Source organism: Cryptomeria japonica, chromosome 4 (genome assembly GCF_030272615.1).
Source record: "Cryptomeria japonica chromosome 4, Sugi_1.0, whole genome shotgun sequence".
In the NCBI taxonomy this organism is placed as follows: Eukaryota; Viridiplantae; Streptophyta; class Pinopsida; order Cupressales; family Cupressaceae; genus Cryptomeria; species Cryptomeria japonica.
This window is the reverse complement of record NC_081408.1, coordinates 122,307,894-122,330,291: the sequence shown is the minus strand read 5'-3', so window position 1 is coordinate 122,330,291 and position 22,398 is coordinate 122,307,894. Positions and strand designations below refer to the sequence as shown.

Genomic DNA, 22,398 nt, shown 5'->3' with positions numbered 1-22,398 from the left:
CAAGCACTTCAGTTGAAAATGAGAAGATGCAACTATCCAAACCAGAATTTCAAAGATGATGCACCAACTATTATAATGAATAGAAGAAACAGAATCAAAAAACTATCAAGTTTTACAGGTAATGTAAACGAACAACACTAGAAGCAAACGCAAACAGTAAAAGAATAAAGAGTAAATGGTACAAATATCATACATACTGATCAATTTCAGTTCTTCGTTGTGATATAAACTTCTATGTCGCATTACCCAATTTAAGTAGGGCTAAAATTCGTCAATAATTATAGGACACGTGACAATGATTCATGTAATTATAATTTTGACAAAGAGTAACAATAACAAATTAGGCTAATTATTGTTACAAAGAATCCTCCCGAGAAGAGACAACAAATGGCATGCAAACTAAATAACACTTTGCACGATGCATATATTATATATAGCCTCAAATAACCGAGACTTGTTGTAAGTGGGCAGATTTTCTTCACTTAAGGAGAAAAAATGGAATCATAATTTCTGAATTGAACTACTGTCCACAAACTATAATCAGAACAGCACAAAACAACTGATCAGATGCTTGTAATTCAAGCGACACCAATAGTCAATAATCAATAGCTCCATATATTTTGAAAATGTCTCGTCTCTTTAATCAATCTTACTCGGATCACTGCATGATGAGGATAACCATCAAGAAAAATGACCCAGAGCATCAACAAAAAATTCAAAAATTCTCTCCACAAAACAATGTCATCCCTTCGCCTTATGATGAGATGAAAAAAATCTGACAGGCTGAAATAACCGAATAACTATAGAGCTCCCTTGGTCCTTGATCATTAAAAAAAATTGGATGTAAATATCGCCAATGGATTACATTGAAGGAATAACTCCCTGAAGCAAAGCAAATCAATTTGCAAATAAACACTCTTGATCGATACATTCTGCTATGTAAGCTATATGTAGCAATTGATGCTGCACAATTAGAAGTCAGGCTCTTTACCCTAGTTACCAAAGGGATCTAGATCAAGAATGCACATAAAAAGATCTCCAAAGAAGGGAAAGTGCTTTACATTCTTGACCAATACATACAGGCTTACAGCTACTTAGCAATTGATGCCACACTGCTGTATGTTTGGTCCTTTTATCTTAGTGGTGAAGGGATCTATCCGAATCCATAGCAAAGAGAAAATAGATGCAAGAAGAAGTGACCACACAATAACAATAGTCGGTGTACGGTTCTGGCGACCCATCAAACCCTTCAGGAAAGGATAAAGATGTACAATCACCCAAAAAGCAAAAAACAATTTCCCAAAAAGAGGACCCCATGATTGATAACCCGTGCTGATAGCATAAGACAGACCAGCAACTACACCTACAATGTTGATTATAAGCAAGGTAGTTGGAGGAATGAGAAGAATGCTCCATTTAAACATGTACAACTCTGCAAAGTCACCTTCTTCATCTCCAGATTTTGAAGTAACAGTGAAGTTTGTATTAACACCAGCAAGGACTTTTAGCAACCCTTGAAACACTGCCAAAAGATGAGCAGAAACACCTCCAATAACCCAAAATTGTTCATTCCTCCACCATTCATCAATGCCAACCCCACTCCAACGCATTTCCAGTATTCCCGTTGCAAAAATTGAAAGGAAGAGTGAAATGAACCACAAACTCGCAAATGTGCTGATCTGCATGTCAACAATAAGACCATAAGAATCAAACAGTCCAAAAATGTCTATAAGAAACTAGAACAAAGAAATTGCAGGATGCCATTTAAAATATTTAAAATCTACCTCAGGGATAATGAATTTATTTGTGAGCAAACAAACTGCAGGGAGAGTACAGTATGCAACCAGAGCAATAGAAGTGAGAGGATAAACAGTTGTGTTTATATATGCCAGCCTTTCCAGCCATTTCAATCTTCCACTATAACCATACCAAATTGGGCAATGCCTGCTGAGAAGAATTTCGACGGAACCAAGGGCCCACCGAAGCACTTGGTTCAGACGATCTGAAAGATTGATTGGAGCAGATCCTTTGAATGCAGGACGTTGAGGCATACAATAAATTGATCGCCACCCCCGAGAATGCATTTTAAACCCAGTTAAAATGTCTTCTGTGACTGAACCATATATCCATCCAAGCTGCATATGAAATAAAAACCTGACTATTTAGAAACTAAATAAGAAGTTGAGCGACGTTATCACCCTAAAAAACAATTATTGATGTAGGCTTTCCAATTTAGCAGTACCTCCTTTCCCCAATCTGTCTTGTCTTCGTATCCACAGCTGATAACATGGATGGCCTCTTTCAATAAATCTGCAGGAGTTGCAGACTGTGGCACGCCACCATTCTCCATTCGAGTAGAATCAAGGAAAACAGATGATTGGCCAAACTTTTTCTCCAAGCTCATATGATCCAGTAGCAAGGATTTTTCATCATCATACCCTGCATGAGTAGACAAACAGACAAGTAGGGATATAAAGCTATTGGAGGGGAGGGAAGAGTGTAACAAATCAGATAATCAGTTGCTCAATGAGATGTAGTAAAGTTACCTTCCATCCCCTCCTCTATATCATCCAGGGTAAATATGGGAACAGTGGAATCAATCTGCCTATCCACCTTTTTCTCATCATCTTGCTTGTTTAATTTTTTGCTTTTCTTTCTAGGTCCACAACATAATGATTCAAAGACCTTGCTTTTGTGAGGAGGTTCCAAGCCATAGAGTGCTTTTCTGTTGAAAAAACATCCTGTTCCCACATAAACAGGCCCCTGGATTCCATCTAAACCCTTCAAGTTTATCTGCAAACAACACAACGCAAATTTAATTTCTACACACCATAGAGCTGTCTGATGAACTAAACAAGAATTTAAAAGAGAAACCAGCACAATATGATGAACACTCACATCAAAGAACACCGTATTGTGATTTGCATATCGATCATGTCTATCAATACCATCAAACCTTTGGGGGAACTGAACATAACAAACTTTCTTCCCAAGGTTAGGATCCATCAAAAAACACATGGCCTCACGAATAGCCTTGCTGTTGTTTATGTAGTGATCACAGTCCAGATTCAGCAAAAAAGGCCCATTTGTTAGAACTGCAGAAACACGGACCTGCACACAGATAACAAGAGACAAAATTTACCAGTTTGGCAGATAATAACAGACACAAAAAAGGAGAAATGCAGTTTGCGCACTTATCTTAGAATATCACATACCAAAGAATTCATTGCCCCAGCTTTCTTGTGATGTTCAAAGCCAGGTCTTTTCTCACGAGAAACATAAACAAGTCGAGGTAATTCATTGCCATCAGTATCAAGCCCACCACTGTGACCTAAGAATACCTTTAAGGAAAAAGCACACAAAAAATTCAAATTAGATGGGAAAACTAGAAATGCTGGCCAATATGCTCCACTTTATACAAATCTGCTGACAAAGGCAAGATTAAAAATATCATGGAAACCAACAGAAAATGTGATTACAAGACTCTTCAGATAAGAGAATGAACTACCTGTATCATCCCAGGATGATCTCGAGTATTATTTCCAGGCCAAGGAGTCCCATCTTGCATAATCCAGCCTTCTTCAGGAACCTTCTGAGCTTTTGCAACAAGTGCATTAACTCGAACCTTGAATTCTTCATATTCTCTCTGGAAACGATTAGTAAACATAAAGTCAGCATCATTGTGCACTGGAAAAAAAGCCAGCATTTAAGCACCTTACCCGGCTTTGATTTAACATTATGGTGTCCAATTACCTTCATAGCTCTGCGCTCTTTTACAAAGTTGGGATGCACTTTATCCTTTAAATAATCTATCTTTTGAGAAAAGTACCATTCTGGAGCCCGAGGTTCAATATCAAATTTTTTACAAAATGGCACCCATTTCCTTGCAAATTCTGAAGTTTCAGAAAGAGCCTCAAAAGTCAACATTGCAGCCCCATCATCAGAGACATAGCATGACACTTTATCCACTGGATAATCCACAGAAAGAATCGACAAAACAGTATTTGCCGTGACTAAAGGAGGCTCCTTTAGAGGGTCAACTGTGCTCACAAATATATCAATGCCGGCTAACTGAGATATCTCCCCTTCTCTATCATATCTGTCAAAATAAGCATCTGTAGGTTTAGCACTTCTATATGAACTTCACCGGAACATGACTGCTGTTTTCAACAAAGCATATGAATTTTTCTTACACTGGAAATCCTAAAGAAAATTGAACAGGACTAGCAACTTAGTGGGCAAATATATTCTTCGCATGATAGCCTCACCTCAAACAAAGTCTTTCCAAATATGTTTCCCTGCTGATAGGTAACCATTTAGGAAACTGATCAAGAATCCATGATATGGCAAACCAAATCTCACAGATAACTGAAATGAACCAGAGTATATAAGCATTGCGAACAGGATTCAATATCCGGTAGCGGAAGAAAAAACACAAGACCACAAGTCGTATAACAATAATCATCCTGTATGGATTAATCTTGGAAGAAGAGATAGGAATCTTCCTTGAGAGAGGTTGCCGTGCTTCCTCTAGCCTGGAAAAAGTACAGCATCAAAATAAGTTAAAAGTTTTATCAACAACTACTTGATGGATTCCATTTTTATGGAGTCAAGGACATTTCTGCCATAAAACAAGAATGTACATGGTTAGCTATGGAAAAGCTCAAGATTCTGTTCTGAGAACATTTCAGCATTACAAAAGAATAGCATAGCATGAGACTCTGAGTTTACAATTATAAAGCTATTAACCAGTACACAATGATAAGCATGCATAGCATAAACAACATACAGAACAGAAGACCGATAGAAATAAGTGATGAATCATTATTCTTCATGGAGAAATCAAGATGTGTTATCATTTTCTCAACTGCTGCAGATGCACCATCTAGCATCTTCTGGTTGTTAGGAGAGAAGTTTGCAGGCACTTTCTAGGTGTCTGGGGACACAAGAAATGCTGGAAGCTTATACTGGCTGCCATTGCTTTTTGTGCCCATTTTGAGTGATATATCATATCTACATCAACTTCAGAGGATTCCATTGACTGCTCCCATTTGTCACATATTTCCATAAGTAACAAAATTTCATCCTTGTGATTATCTGGTTATGCTAGCACATAAATTGGGCCTATTGAGAGGTTATTGTTGTAACAAGTACTTTCTTATATTTAGAAATGACTTCAAGAAAAGTCTCCATATCATCAGCATCTTGAGGGTTGGATTGGGATAGAGGGTTCTGTTGGTGTAAAAAGGATGGCTGCAGCAGCATAGATGGGCAATTATGTCCAGGAATGGGTCTGAAGGCAAAGCTTTCTTGGGAGCTGGAAGATGCTTCCTTTGCTAATTGATCGTTGCATTTACATTATTAATTTTCTTCTTCCTGCCGATCTAGCAATGCCTTCCATATTACAATCAGAACTAATACTAACATAGTTCGAGAAGAGGTAACAATGTGACATTGCCATAACCTGAATGAACAATGTTTGAAAATGGTGGAAGACATGAGCATAACATCATGACAAAGCATTCATACAAAGGGAAGAGTGAAATGTCCATATCTAGATGAGGGCTGTAAGTGAGGGGTAATGTTGTCTTCTGCATTATTGACAGCATTTGCAGTTCTTGCTCTCAAACAAAAAACTGGGAAAATAAAACCCCTGGGCCCTGATTGCACATGGGGCTAGAGCTACGCAAAGAAGACAAAATATAAGAGTGAATCATTTACGGAGATATGATAGAAGGATATAGGAAAGGGATCAGGGTACAAGATTTAATGGGATTTGGACATAAATTATGCATCTAAGTGGATCGAAGTATGGCTAAGAAGATCATGGAAGATATCTTAGAATATGGAGTGCACTTGGAACAAGGGCTCAGGGAAAAAAATATTTTCACTAAAAGTAAGTATTCGCATGTCATTTGGAATAGAAAGGGTGGTAAAAGTGGGAAGGTTGGGTTAACTTGTAGCTTGGATGATGCTAGACTTGGTGTAAGGCACTGTAGATATTGTATGACCAAATTCAGTCTTCATAACATTGCATCCAGAAATGTTTTTCTAAAATATCACAGAAGTTCAAATTCATGCATTCAGGAAATGTCTTCCAAAATATCAAAGAGTTTCCAATGAAAAACATGAGTGATTGCTCTGTGCTGGTTGGGAAGAGGCAAAAATTATTAACAAATGAGCATGTCAAGGCTTTGTGAAAGTTTCATTCTTCAATATAGATCCAAAAGCCTCAACGTGATTATTGGTGTTTATCCAAAAATTTCTTGTATACAATGATCAAAAGTTCCTCAAGAGGTTTGAATAATACCTTCAATCACTGCCTGTCTACCGTCCAGGCTTGTGAGAACCAGTACCATCAAAATTAAGTTTACTAATTAGAAGAGGAGCTACACAACATCTCTATTTGGGTTGAACTCTGAAAGATTATTCTCCATGTTACTGAATGTGATGACTTGTAATCTAAAGCGACATAAACCTGATGGATTCCATTTAGCTATGCAAAAAAAATTGCATCAGTTCTAAACTACAAATAAGAATCTGTCATTTTGTCCTGTGATAATTTCTTGCAATAACCTTTTGCATTAAGGAAAACTTTTGTAAATAATATATTTTCAATTGAAAACAAATAGACATGATAGCAGTTCATTAGCCAAAACTTGTTCAGGAGAAGGAAAATCTATTTCATTTTCATTTGAGAATCTAAAACATTGTACTTACGATACAAGTATGAAACCTTGGGATTGAATTTTAATTAATTATATTCAGTGCTACTAATGTCTTTCACCCAATATGGTCTAACCCACTGCAAATAATTGTGCCAAACAGCTTCCATCACCTATATATATATATATATATATATATGCAATCAAAAGGCAGCAATCAAAGTAGAAATAAACAGAAAGGTTCTTTTAAATAAAAAAGGAAACTTAAAGATCTTTAGCAGCTATAAAGGCATGCATCATTTGAAAATGGTTACTAATAGTTGACATTCATTTGGTTAAAAAAGCACTTCTTTGGAGTCATGAAGTTAGCAAGAAACTAGATAATATGATTTTACTATCTTACATTTGAATGTCGTCCCCATCAGGAACACTATCATCTACATATCCATCTTTTCCTTCAGATGAATACTGAGTTCCGTTGGTCACTTGGATTACATTTTTATCCTGTTTTGCCTTCCAGCTTTCTACTCTATCTTTCCATGCAACACGTCCAACTCGATAGGAATTTGAGTCTTTTGTGGGGTCCACAACCCTCACTGGAACAGTTAAAAGCAAAAATAAATCTACTTTTAGCAATTGTAGTCCAAAAAAACTGTAAAATAAAACATCATTAAAAAATTTGAAAGTTCTACCAAAAATTTATTTAAGTACCCGTTTGTGAAGGATCAACAAAAGGTAGTGGATGCACACGTTTTCCACTGCCACTGCCAGTGGGTGGAGCAGTCATTGTATGACGCTCTGGAGTTACTTCAGGTAACTCACCTGAAACCTGCCCAGAGATGAAATATATTTAGAGATGACTAGCAAGACAGAGCTAATGTCAAATATTTTTTGAATCTCTTATCGATTACAAATATCTTGCTCATATGAGCATCAACATAAGACCAATACAAGCTCCTTATGAGAAAACACACTAGAAATCACCTATGGAAGACCTAGAGTCACTATGTAGACATTCAATTTTTATTTAGAAGTCAACTATGGAAGACCAAGAGTTACAACTTAAAATTCCACTTTAGATGTCCCTATGGGGAATTGAACTTGAGTTTCCACAATGAAAACCCATCCATGATAACTCAGGAGAGACCTTCCCTACCTCTTTTCCATTGGCAAAAGGAACCTGATAAAGTTTCTCACTTGAAGAGTCAGACGGGCCAACATCTTCCCCACGCCCATAGGCCATTTGCCAATGCAACATTGCCTCTGCAATATGTTGTTTCTCATTCCTATTACAGTGAGTGTGGCTGAACTCGTCATCCAAATCATCTGCACCCTCTTCTTCATCATCACCAGCCACTCGGGGACTACCTGGAAAAAAAATATAAGAACAAAACTATTGTGAGCTTCTAGATTAATTCCAAATAGAAATAGAAATAAATATTCTCAATCTGCCAATAAGATGCCTGTAAGAAGAATGCCAATTTTTTTCTAGTTTTCTAAATAATACGCCAAAACATCTACTGACCTTTGTGCCGCTTGTATCGAGTCTTGCATTGTGGACATGACTTACTTCCCTCTTTGCGCTCATATTCATAGCATGGCCTGCATACTGGATATGCACACTCATTGCAAGCCACAAAAAGCTCTCCATCTACTGTTATGCCAACATCATCTAAACATATCTGGCAAATATGGCCACCCATGTTCTGAAGAGGCTTAGGCTGCAAAGAACAAAGAGACATCAGTAATTGTGAGAAAATGCATTTCATCAAATGGCAAAAAGAACAACAGATATTAAAAGCATTAATATAAATTATTTCTTCTTTTCTCAAGGATATAATGTTTTCCTCATTACCAATGATTAGAAGACAAACTAAAATGTTGGATAAAGCACATCCTATCAAATAATAATTCATAACAAGGGAGAGACAGCAGATTTGAACATATGACCAGTAGCCAAAAGGATTGCACAGAGTGGTAGTACCTCGTAGCATTTGCATCCTCCTCGGAACAAATAAATGATATTTGAGACCAAGGAAAACATCCTACAAATATGAATGTCAATGTCTGTACAGCCATACCATACATTCCACAGACAGCATCATCAAACAATAGAAGGCAAGACATTAGCAGCATTTTCAAAGGAGATCAAAACGTTTTCCTGGCCGCCATTGATTAGGGAAAAACCAGAAAGTGTGAAAAAAAACACACTCTATCAAATAGTGAACAAAGGAAGATACAGAACAATTGGACTTGAGAACAGTGGCTAAAATGATTGCACCAAGCAGTAATACCGTCACAGCAGAACACATAGATGAAGTCTAGAAATGCATTCTTCATATGAAGTCTATGCCTGGACAGCTTTACAATCCACTGCACAGACAATCCATCATCCAAGGGCTGGTTAGTTGAACTTTCAAGCAGCTCTTCCAAAAAAGCAGCTATGTTTCCAGACAAAATCATGAGTTTCACTTTGAGAGCCAAAACCCCATTTATATCCTCTTTGAATAATACTGTCAAGCTAGATATTTAATGCAGTTAATCGAGCTTTATAGAGAGGAGTCCAAATAGAATGTATGGCAACAGCCTCAGGCAGATACCTGAATTCTTTCACCTTTTCTGAATTTGGTTCAAGCATATGAGGCAGGATCAGCAGGAGATGGAGATGGGATGGGGATGTTTTCCAAAAAAAAAAGGTGTAGGGAGGGTACAAAGGGAGAGTTGTAGGTCACTGCGAGACAAAATAAAAAATCCAGATGTATGGAATGTGTGAACTACTTTAAAAGACATAGACTGCATACATAATTTAAGCTTTTAAGTAAACAAATGAGATTAGGGCATAGAAAGTAGTTTATTAGGGTTAGGTAGTAGTGGCAATGTCAATTACCAGTGATGTCTTTTCATTGTTTTCAGTATGATCAAATACAGCATAAGAGAAATGAATGTCTCTCTCCCAATACTTTTGACCCTAAGGTAGTTCTACAACAAAAATGTATTTTGAAGATTGGAAATCTTGATTCAAACTTTGTCTCAAGGAATAATGGCGCCCATGGCAGCCCACACAAACAAATCATAGGTTTCTTCTCCTCCTCTTTCGAAGCACTACAAGACAATTGTTATAGATATTAAGGATCAAATTATTATTGATTTTCCAGTAAATGAGCTCATTGGCAAGATGGTTTTATCAAGTGAAGATAAAGTTGTGGACCTTGTGCAATTGGACTCTAATGGATTTGAGGATGCTTTCATGTCTACCAAAGATCTCAATATTTTGCAAGCTGGGAGCCTGAAATCAAAAGTGAATTGTGGGCTAGAGGAAAGAAAGAGCAGAAGTCTAGAAATGAAAAGGCAATGGAGGAGATTGCAAATGGAGATAGGCTTCTGTTTTGCAGATTTCATTTTGAGGAGGGCTTTAAGGATTTGATTGGGGATGATGGTGTTAAGATTGAGGTAGAGATGGCAGAAAAGAAAAAAAACAGAATCAAGCTCCTCCACTCGTGCTTGTAAAAGGCGATGTCTCCTCTCTTGCATACCAAGATATCATTTCCATTCTGTCTTCTAATAAGAAACAAAAGAGAAGGAAATTAAAAGCTAAAAGATTTTGAATGGAGGCCAACGAGTCTACCAATATAGGTTCCCAGTGGAATATGAAAGCTCTCCTTTCATGTAAGGGAAGGAAGTCGATCACAACCTGCTCTTAGTTTGTTTTCCTAATCTTAGCAGGAAATATGGAGGATTCTGAGCAAGTTCTATTTGCAACTCTCTGATTTTTATTAGCCTCTTGGGTAAGCAGCCATTTGTAGTTTTGTTTTGCTTTGTTTCTCCTAGCCTCATTAAGCAGGAATTGCCATATCATATTGAGATTTTTTCCTTTTAGATTGGTTCAAGATTTTTTAGTCAAGGGAGAAGGCCCCAATAATCCCCTCAGCTTACCTAGCAAAATAAAAATAAGAAACATATTTTAGGGAGAGAACAGAAATACTTTTACAAAAATGCAGCATCCAGAGGTTACAATAAGCCATCAGTGGCTACATATGAACATTTTATGCACAAGGACTACTCAGTATTCAGAGATTACAAAGGATTAAAAAACTCCAGATAACTATGTGAACCACCCATAACAAATAGTGTCAAGGAAAAGCTAAAGAACCAGAGATGAGACATATGCAGAGCATTATGTGCTCTATTTGCTGCTACATTTCCCACATAGAGGCCTAAGTACACCTGCTGTTTGAGTATATTTAATGTGAACCGCCCATAACAAATAGTATCAAGGAAAAGCTAAAGAACCAAAGACGAGACATATGTAGAGCAGTATCTGCTCTATTTGCTGCTACATTTCCCACATAGAGGCCTAAGTATAGCTGCCGTTTGAGTATATTGCCAAATCTTTAAGTCTTCTGACAGTTTAAAGTGGCATCATCAGAGTGAACAGTAGAATCTAAAGCCTTATATGCAAACTGTCAAAGATCAATTCAAGCAGAATATGCAGGATACAAATTCTTGGCAGAACGTGTGTCATTGATGTTGCTCAGAATCCACATGTTCAAAACAAGTTTGTACCTAGACAAATCCCTCTTGTCAACATTTAAGAGAAGAAAATTTACAGAGATTAACTGCACTTTATAAAAAAAACATTAATAAGAAGAAAATTGACAGAGCTTAACTGCAATTAGAAAAATCAAGTCCTAGAATCTGCTTTTTTCAAATACAAGTTTTTTGTTCAGGATTCACCCAAGTTTGTTTTAAATATGCCCAAGGTTCATCCCCAAACATGTGGATTTGTCTCAGGTATGAATCCTAGGAGTACCCGAGAGGAACCAGACCTGGGACCTATACCCAGACCAGTTTGGGACAGGTATGTCCCCAGAAACGAGCAAACCCAATAACATAGCTTTTAATGACAAGCTTTAATTGGCTACACCTTCAAAAGCTTTTGTTACTTTTATTCAATATGGCAATCTTGTGTAAGAATTGTAGATGTGGGGTGGCTAAGCTTTGACTGGGATGGTTGTACTACCCACCGAGGGGCTCATGTGTGCAGTCAAGCATGTGCTTTGGTCCTTGTGTTCTCCACCGGGTTATCGCCATCACTCGTGGGTAGATCACTCGTTGGACCAATCTTCGGAAGGAAGCTTTCGTTGATCAGGCAAGTACAGAAGGTGGGGGGGGTTACTCCTGCTGCGTTCTAGAGAGAGGGCAAGGGGGAGTAGGGGTTGTGGATTATATCCTCCCGCCAACGGCACTAAAATAGCGGCCCTCCCCCCCGCAATCTATAGCCCTGACATCGTGTGAATTAGATTTATTCTTTCTCCCCGGTCGATCGAGTGCATAAACAACCTGATCAGATCTCTTTGTCCCGCAGTCATCCAATCAGCACATAAATGACCTATCCCTTTTCATACGAGAAAGAGCGCCTGACCTGATCTAATAATCAGCATTTCAAATTTTAGGTCCTTGAGTGCAGGATAAGTTTGAGTTGGAGTTGCAATCCTTTTTGCAGTACTTGGTTTTTCTCTTCCATCACCAAAAAGATGTTCTCCATACAAAACATCTTATCAAACTGGCTTCATCCTTTCTATGGATGCCTTATTTAGAAGATTCAAGATTATGAAGATGTATATGCAATGTTTCTTTTTAATTTTTAAACATCTTACTGGTTTTTTATTGAACTTGTGACGCATCAAGCTCCTTTTGGCTGCTTTCTCTCTCTTGGCAGTTGGTTATATGAGTTGATCAATTTCCAGTTTTTTCTCGCTTCTTGACATGTTTTGCAAACATCTTTGATGACATTTTGCCTTTGCATTATTAATTGCAGATTTTATGCACTTTTCTTTCGAGACCTTTCGGCCTTGTTTCCTATGATTCCTTTGTGACCACCTTGTGCCTTCGGAAACAAAATTGTTGTTGTATTTTTAGGAGCCTCATTTGTATCCTTCCTTAAGCGGGCATAAAACAAGTTCTATTGTTTACAAGCAGGTCTGCCAATTTTATATCTTTTTTAAGGTTCTCATATGGACCTCTTTGATCTTGCATGTGAATCTTTTTTATGTGATATGCCTATGTCTTCCTGTACAGTTTATCTTTTACCACTGCCAATCAGACCTTTCGAGTTCTTGTACTTGTCTCTAATGGAGACGTCTAATTTCCCTGAGGCATGGAGTGAGATTGTGTGTGCATTAAATGACAACTAGCACAATAATAGAAGAAGAATCAATTCTTGCAGAAAGTTTGAATAAGGCCGATATGGGGGCAACACGTTGAGATGTTTCAAATAAGGACTTGCAAGCAGAGAATCCACTCAAAGAAACAACTGCCTTTCCAAGCAGAGAATCCACTCAAAGAAACAACTGTCTTTCCTTCACTTCTGTGCAATGATGGTGATGTCTAAACTGATGTGGAGACTTCTCTTCCAGTGCTAAAACAAGACAGTAGAGTGTATATTAACAGGAGGCCCAGGATGATCAAGATAATTATGAATTGAGCCAATTGACGACAATAATAATTGCTATAAGCAACAAGAGAAAGCTAAAAGATAAGGAGGATACCCTTATGGAGAGACCAAACAACCCCTTGTAGATCTATCCATAATGCCAATCTCAAGGAAGAAGCAATGCGACAAGGAACACAAGGATGTCTTATGCCAAGGTTTCATGCTGCTGGGAGAAACAGTTTGAAAGAATATGCAGAAAGAGGACAGGGGCCCTTCTAAGTGAAAAAGACAAAGGGAAGTAAATTGCAGGGGAATATGGATTGAAGATGGTGACCAAAGCCATATCAGACCTTGATGAAACTTTCATAACTATGAGTTTTAGAATAGACCTGATGCTGCAAGGGATGGAGTATAGGAAGTTGGATTGTCATGTCCCCAGAGGTATGTACAGACTAAGGCAAACAATGCCAACTGTGGGGAAGAACTTGAGGAGAAACTTAAGAAAAAATGTCCTTCTGGTAAGAGAAACCAGCTGGAAGGAAACCAGGATGAGCAATAATTTTTGTCCATATTTCAGTTTAAGAGTTAATTTGGCTTGCTTTGTCTTCAATGTACTAAAGCCAGAGATCATTACCTGACTAGCTATTCAGTTTATCCATATTTTTTATCAAAAAATTAGGCTCAAAATTAATAATAAATTCACAATTGGAATGATCAAAATCCACGTAGAGCATCTAGCTATTACAATTGAGTCAGCAATTGTAAATTTTTAATTCAGAGTTGAATGATGCTACAACACCAATTGTATGGGTATTTCATATATGGATAAGTAAAATCAAGCTGCTAAATTATCACCTTTGATGTGCGTAGGAATACCACAAATTATAGAGAAACCAAATAATTCAAATCAAATATGACTTATACACGAATTATAACCCAGCTTAGCTATCACAGGAATGGTTCATGGAATTAGTACTTAATGGTCAGTTGAATTTACTTTTATTCAGATTCATGGGTTTGCCAATGCAAACGCTGTACTTGAATTGGTCAGCGAACTTCTACATCATCAAAAAAAAATTTAGAAGACTTGGGTCCAATCAGTATAGTGAGAAAGAAATGATAAGTCTAAGAAGAAAAAGAAGTAGTTTTATCGTCTACAAGGCTAAAAAATAGTCTATGGGAAAAAAATGATATCTAATCTATAATTTTCATAAATATGTGAAATTATTATCCCATATGCAAGTTATAAACTATTTTTTGGTTTTCTTTCTTGTAACTGTTTTTCATTTTTTATTAAAAAAATGTAAAGCCTATCTAGGTGGGCTTACATAGATCAGTTCTACATGCATGTAAACTTAAATTCTTCTCATAATAAAAATAATATGTTTAATCTTTTTTCTCCTTTTTGTTTATATTTGTGCTCTCTGTTCTAATCAAACCTTGTGATACTAATTATTCCTATATGAATAGAATATGTAAGCTGGAGATTATGATGATTTAGAAAAAGAATTCCTAGAAAGGCTTTTGGCTACATTTCATATCCATTTCTCTGACAATTTGTATGATGAATCAAATTCATGGCAAAGAGAATCAAATCAAAAACAGATGTTTGGAATTATCCATTAAATAAGTAATTATCAATCAAATCATGACAAAGAGTTCTGGCGGTCATCATATAGCTATCTTTCTCAAGAAGTTATAAAATAAATTAAATGTACATGTTGTGTGAATGCATACCTCAATGTCTTGATGTCGAATTAAAACAAACTCATTCCTTTTATGAGAACCTGCCAACATGCCCGATCCGGCCTCCATTTTCACACAACACACTCCCCAATTCCTTTAAACGAGCTTTACAGTAATAAGAAGAGCCAATTTACCTAAAAGGACATACAGAAACAGTTATTCACCAACTCTAAGTCTCATTAAACGAAAATCAAAGGATAACACATGGCTGCAAATAGCAGCATATTAAGCAGAGCTCAAACTTTTGAATAACCTGTAATGAAAAGGAACTCAAAAACAAATAACTATGGCCAAAGCTATGACGATATACATCAGAAAATCAATTTAAATAAAAAGGTCAAGAATGAAAACTGACTCAAACATCTGTTACATCCAGCAAACCCAGCATAGCATAAACACTGCAATAATTTTTTATTTAGCATAGCAAATCTATTGATCAAGAGTGGCGTGTAAGAGTATAGAAAGCACATAGAGCAGATGATGACTAAAATCATGCACCAAAATCAAAAGATCCTCTTTATAAATATGGAACACCATCCCCAATTGAGCACTCAAAAATGACAAAATTAGACAGGACACCCTTCAATCACATTGATGAAGTGAGCTTTTTCTCAATTTTTAGATGATTCAAAAGCAAAAATATATATTCCTTTTAACAATCCCGAAACATTGTCACTGATTTAATTTAACAGATTGGCTAAGAACGTGCAATGTGTATGAACAACACAGCATGCTTTAACAAGGCACAAAATGTAACTCCCCTAGTTGACACGAAATCAGATGTGACACAGGTAAAAAGGGCTTCAGTCGTGGATAAATGAAGATTGATGATCTGTATATTCTATATAATGGAAGCAGTATAACGAGTGAAACATTTGATCATAGAACATCATAACTCATATGACATTTCACTCAGATATATGGATATCTTGTGAAGAGGTATGAAGTAAAAGTTTGGGAAAAATTTCATCTTGATTGATTAAAGAAGATTGGCATTCAAAAGGAAGCGATAGTATCTGAAACTTCAGTCTGATGCAGATGTAACGCTTATTGTTCCTTAGACCATAAGGCCTTGTGTGCATAATTTAAATCATTTCGTTTCGTAATTCAAATGGAACAATAACATAAAGCGGCTAAAGAACAAAAACCAATGGCAACAAACCCTAAGCCAAATCAAAGCAACTTCAAAAGGAAAAAACTAAAAAAGTTCAGGCATACCTGATTGATTTACCTTGAACCAGCACAGCAATTGCAATATCTCCCAATCAAATATCCTCAAATGGGCATGTGGCACATCTCTGCTAATTGTTTATAGGCCTTGAAATCTAATGAAATGAATCCTATTCCGCATCAGAACTACTCACTCCATTTGGTTCTTGAAATCTAATGAACTAAATCCTAACCCGTATCAAAAACCTCCGCTTACTGCATTTGGGAGTCGAAGTCTGATAAAATCAATCCTAACCAACATCAAAAACCTCCACTTACTACTTCCGGGTATTAAAATCTAATAAAATGAAAACTAACCCAAATCAAAACAAGACAAATCCGAGCCTAATCCACATCAAATCATCCGATATCTCTGCCTCTCAGAAACGAACCAGTACGGAGTACATCAAGAGTTAACAAAACAAACAAAAATCTGACCAAAAAACCATATATCAAATGTGCAGAGAGCATGCTCAAATGATAATATGAAATCCCTGCAGCTCTACAGAAAACTCCATTGGTTTTCAATGCTCGGAAACTTGACTCCACAGGAATACTTGTGGGACAAGAAACCCAGCAGCGAGCACCCGAGGTGTAACACTAACGATTGCTATGTACTATTATTATTCCATGCAAAAGTGCTCATATTTTCAATGTTTATTATTTTTCGGAACTGTTTCAAACTGTGTAACCCAAAATGTACGAGGGAATTTGAATGCCCATGTCATTTCCATCGCTCTCAACAAATTCCCCATTTCGCGGGCCCAACACTCCCAACAAATAAAAATGCACTTGGCTGTACAACACAACATCCAAATCTTTTGCCCGAAGTTTTCGGTTGACAGAAAAATTGTGTTTTCAAAAACTTAGTTGCATCTCTCGCCGTTGGGCCGTGAAGACGGGCGTTTCCGGCGGATATTTTTTGCCGGCGGTTGGCCTGTTAACGCGTAGTTTACGCGGAAAAAATGCCGGGAAAATATTAAGTTCGTTACAGAGGAGGGGACACGTGGCGATGTTTTTCTGATTTATGATAATTTATATTCGGAGGGAGTTTTTTATTAATAATTTTAAAAGTTAACAACTGGATCATATAGATTTTTAAAACGGCTATTCTCCAGTTCTTAAGCGCATAAGATTATACACCCATAACCGTTCATTATATTATATTTATTGTTTTTTTCAATTGGAACATATGATGTGTTACCTAGATAAGTTTTTTTCACAAAGTTTTCAATTGGAACATATGATGTGTTCCCTAGATAAGTTAAAAAATAAAAATTGCTTTATATGTTCACAAAGATTTCATTAGTTTTTTTTAGTAAATCCAATAGAAAAAGATTTCATTAGTTTTTTTTAGTAAATCCAAAAAAAGATTTCATTAGTTCTATGAGAGAAAGGAATCAGCCAGCATTTAGATTTTTATATTGTGGGTATGAGAATTTTGCAGATGCTTATGGGAAAGGAAAAAGCCAAAGGCAAATTCATTTCACTATATGGGGGTAAGTTATATCCTACAAAACACAAATACCATTTCTGGCTAGAAGACAATGAATTTATATTAATGAATTTATATGTTCATTCTTTAGTCTTGTTTTAGAAGTTTATTTTAATTATATATATATATATATATATATATATATATATATATATATATATATATTAAAAGAATAAAATATACAAGAAAAAAATAATCTAAAGGACACACAATCAAGTCAAAAAAGTTAGGGAGACATAATGCAAGTTGAGAACTACAACACATTATATAGATAAGTTCAAGATTTTAGTCGCTTTCATCTTTAATTTTAAGATTAGAAATTTGTGTACAATTTTTTTTTTTAGGTTTATTAATTTTATTTTTCATCGGTAAGGGGTCGAAGTCGTTAACACTTTTGACTAGAGCTATGAACCAGTGAGGTCACATTTTTAGGGACCTCATCCTCAAAGATGTTTTTTGTCATTGTGCATGCATGGTATCTCCACCTTATCACTCTGTTGCATGCACATGGTAGTTCACCTTATATCTCCTTTGCCTTGTGTAAGCAAAACCTTATCTCTCTGTCACCGCATGCGAGTGTCACCTTATCTCTCCACCACCTCACACAATTATCTCCTCATCTCTCCATGATGGTAATGCCCTCTCCTTATAACTCTCGTCCATCGCACACCGTTTCTGCTAGCGATTCCCTCCACATTATTGTATGTATTGCCATGTTGCTAGTGTGTGCCTTGTCGAAGGCACTTGTGGGATGAAAGGCACGAGTTTTGAACTCATGACCACCCTATCAACAAGGCTTGTGACTTACTGTCATGCTACAGGGTCATCCCAGGTTTATTTATTATTCATTTCAGTATAATATATTTGTATTTATTTTAGTAAAATATTTCATGTGTTATCCACATTTATTAGTAAATCAATAAAGAAGGTAAATGAAGTTAATTTATCATACCTAAACAAAGTTTATGTAGGTGGGAAAGCATACACTAAAAAAAGATTTATTTACTATAAAGTTTGTCTAAACTCTAAAAAAGGTTCAAATTAGGTACTTGATATGACTATGGGTGTTGATTAAGAAGAGGCTAAATAAATAGATATCAAGTATGCATGAAAACGATTAGGTCTTACTCAAACTTGTGCAGTACCTTTCAAAAGTCATTACCTAGACAAATTATACCATGAAAATGTTTAATACATTATAATATAGTCAATAACATGTTTTATATCTATAAAAGCTTTAATATAGAAAACTTTGATGTGGCTAAAATATATGAATTAGTAAAGTAAGGGGGTGTGTATATAATATGTGGTATTATTAAATTGGAAAGGGAGTTTATGACATCTATATATTCTAACAAAATTGTCAACATGACACTTTGGTGTACGCATGAGACTTTAGAATAAATAATTGTAACCCCAAACATTATCATAAACTAAAGAGACATTACAAATCACACAAATAGAAAGAGATTGTCAATCATTTGTAATGTTAATTTGTAAATTAAGATAAGAGGTGCCATTAGAAACTAAATAGACATAATAAACCCCTCATTATTACAAAGTAAAGAGATATTATGTAAACCTCACAACCAAATAGAGATTACAAACCCCACAACTAAAAAGAGATTGCAATGTGGTTATAATCATAATCGAGTAAATAAAAAAGAAGGTAAGTGAAACTAGCATTAGACCTAATTGAACCCATAGATTGAAAAATGTACACCCAAAAAAAAAAATAGGTGTCTTTTATTCTAAATTTTGTTTAAAGCATAAAAAAGGTTTAACTAAGGTATTTTCTATAATTGTGAGTGTCGATGAGAAGAGGGTGAGTATATAGATAGAATGCATGCATGCAAACTTTTAAGATCGTCCTACATGAAACTTGTGTAGATTGAATAATGTGGGGTGATTTTCAACTTGCATTTTTGTTACCTGAATGAAGCTATCACCTTGAAATTTTATCTTGAAAGCTTTGTAGCATTGTAAATTGTTGTCACTTAAAATTTCATACTAGATTTAGCACCTATTTTGGTGGATGTGTTTGATTATGCATGAAGCGTGCCTAATTCGGGTTCAAACTGGTCGACTAAGTGAAATTTCCTAGTGCTTGGTCCCTTGAACCACCAATTAGGGTAGGGCTCTAGCGCCCAACGCTAGTGTCACACTCAATTTGTGCCAAATTTCTAAGTCCAAATGTCAACCTCAAGCTCTTGATGGGCATGACCTTGTTGTCAACCTAAACCCAAATATTTATATTGAAAAGGTGTTAGTTGTATATAAATGTGACTCCCTTCCTTATTTGCAAAGCCTACCTGATGAACTATTGGAATGATCAATCAAGCTAAGAAGCCTAACGCAATTATCAAGAGATCAATTATCACGCATACAACAATCTACAATCAAGTATTATTTCTTATTTATTGTTAATATCATGATATGTACTAACACTTGTAAAACTTCAAAAGAGCACTACATCACTTGTGTGAGATGAAAGCACAAGTTTTATACCTAAGGTAATATTTATGATTTATGTTATTTATTTTGTGTCTTCTCTCCTAGAGTACACACTCTTTATCATCATCATCGTTGTTGTTGTTGTGGAATTGGGAACACCAGCATAGATTTTGACCAAGACACCTGCTATACAATAAAACCTTTGCCCCTCTTTCTTGTGTACAAATGCAAATTTGAGAGATTCAGAATGTGATAGTGACACAAATAGACAAAGTGGATTGTAATAGACATCATTGAACTTTGAATTGTAGAAACTCTATCCTTGCTAGAGCCCATCATTATTGTCATCCTATTTTGCCCCAATTTTTGATGATAGGTGTCTAGACTTCTGCTTAGACTATTCCCAACCTTGATTCTCATTTGGACAACATGAAGACACTAGAACTTAGTGTTGGAATCCCAAGGCTCAATCAACTTTAGCTTTCAATACCAAGTTATTCTCTACATCTCATTTCTATATTTGATTTCTATGGATCATATGTATTTTGTCAAAATAGTTTAATTTAGTTATCACTGGCTCAATTTGTTACACACACTTAACAATCCCTATCACATACAACACACAAATAAAGAGTGTGAATCCTATAATAGCTTGGCTCTTCCTTAAGGACAATAGCCAATCCCATTCATATCTACCTAATATTGAATGGAAAGAATTAACCTAGGTTAATGCATATTTTAGTTTAGGATCCCTTTTTCCATGCATCATTTGGTAAGCTCAACTTATCTTACATTTGCAATCATTCTATTTTTCTTACATATCTTGTTGTATTTGATTAGCTAGTTAATTAATTGCATGGTTTCATTGAGTATCTTATTTAACATTTAAAAACATTGTGTCTAGTTTAAAAAATAAAACTATAAAACACTTTCATCTAATATATCATCAACATATATGTCTTGGACCATCACTTTATTCTACCTATCACTTTCTAGGAGCATACATGTATTATGAGACTTGTACTTGATTATGAGTTTCATGACGAAGTGATTTGAATCTATAATTCTTGTTAGAAGAAGTTATCAAATTATGGCTTCACATGCTTTGGATAGCACTGGTGTTGAGCCTTAATTTGTTCACATGTTCACCCTAGGAAGTTTCAGAACATGATATTCTTTCAATAGCATTCCTTCTTTACCAATGCTTTATGAGTCACAATCACCTCATGATTCTCTTAAGATAGGCCACTATGTGTTTTAGGTTCTTGAGGCTCAAATTCAAAAGCTAAGCAAGGAATTAGCTACTTTTCAACAATTCTTAAGCACAAGACACAAGTTTGGTTGAGGATAAGTTATCACTCTTATTGAAAATTGAATAGGAGGTTGTTAATTCAATGATTCACAAGGTGCGGAAGTTCTATGTAGCCTAGCTCACATATTGTATTCGAATGTTATGTTATTAGCTAGTTGCACAGAAATTCTCAACAATGTGTCTCTTCAAAACCAAAGAGGGACACAACTATTGATACCCATGTTGGCATCTCCTCTTCTAACCTTCACTTCTTCTATTATGACTTGATGTAGCCACAATTTACAACAAATAAAATAAACTAATATTTATTTTCAGAATAAAACACAAAAAAAAAACTCCAAGAAATTTCGTTAATTTTGCTTCCTTCTCAATCCATCCTTCTTCAAAATTGAAAGTAAACTTCCTTTTAAGTACAAATCTGAAAATTACCTTTTTTGGCAATTTTTAGCAAAATCCAAAAATACCATTTTTTCAATTTCTTTGGCAAATCTGAAAATTGTCTTTTTTGGCAATATCTAGCAACTTTTTCAACTTGCCCCTTTTTGGGTAATTTTGCATGCTTATCTACATGGTTTATAGAAGTTGCCAATTATTTAAAACTAACTAAAGAAATAGTATTTTTCAACTTGCTAATCTAATTACATGTAAGAGTTTCAAATTAATTTAAAAATTCAATTTTGAAAAATCTCAAGCTTGCTCCAATTGCTAGGAAAAAGTATGGCTTCTGAAAGTCCTTGTATCATTCTCCTTTGGTTGAAAAAACTCAGCTCCTATTAATTACTCTTCTAAAACTTGTACAACTTATCACGATCCAAATTCTTAAATTCTCACTTTATAATCCATGTGTTAAGTCCTTTCCACTGTACCAAATACAAGTACTGTAATGACCTTGTTGTGTGTACATTTTCTTCTTGTCCAAAATATGTGTAATCTTTTCTTTTGTCCTACCTACCACTACAACATCCTCATCTTCATTTCTAGTTGCATTTTATAATTCAAAACTTTAACATCCTCCAAAAGAACTGCTTCTGGTATTTCTTCACTTTCTTCTTTTAGCATCATCATTGCATAACAAAACTTTGTT

The 22,398-nt window shown here is 35.7% G+C and overlaps 1 protein-coding gene across 3 annotated transcripts; it reads right to left on the bottom strand.

Moving 5' to 3' along the window:
- Window positions 1-404: 404 nt before the first annotated feature.
- On the bottom strand, window positions 405-16,854 carry LOC131074134 (probable cellulose synthase A catalytic subunit 2 [UDP-forming]). 3 transcript variants are annotated; one of them, XM_058010701.2, is made up of 15 exons: window positions 16,076-16,854; window positions 14,836-14,978; window positions 8,191-8,386; window positions 7,822-8,033; window positions 7,377-7,494; window positions 7,069-7,261; window positions 4,269-4,535; window positions 3,754-4,099; window positions 3,509-3,646; window positions 3,216-3,341; window positions 2,899-3,111; window positions 2,547-2,793; window positions 2,243-2,439; window positions 1,785-2,135; window positions 405-1,679 (listed from the first exon to the last, which is right to left on the bottom strand). In XM_058010701.2, the coding sequence occupies exons 2-15, from the start codon at window positions 14,911-14,913 to the stop codon at window positions 1,095-1,097; spliced, it is 3,267 nt and encodes a 1,088-aa protein (XP_057866684.2). In that variant the 5' UTR covers window positions 14,914-14,978; window positions 16,076-16,854; the 3' UTR covers window positions 405-1,094. The 3 variants fall into 3 exon arrangements, with proteins under 3 accessions (XP_057866684.2, XP_057866683.2, XP_057866685.2); XM_058010700.2 differs by having other exon boundaries at window positions 16,063-16,853; XM_058010702.2 differs by lacking the exons at window positions 14,836-14,978; window positions 16,076-16,854 and adding an exon at window positions 14,096-14,144.
- Window positions 16,855-22,398: the final 5,544 nt, after the last annotated feature.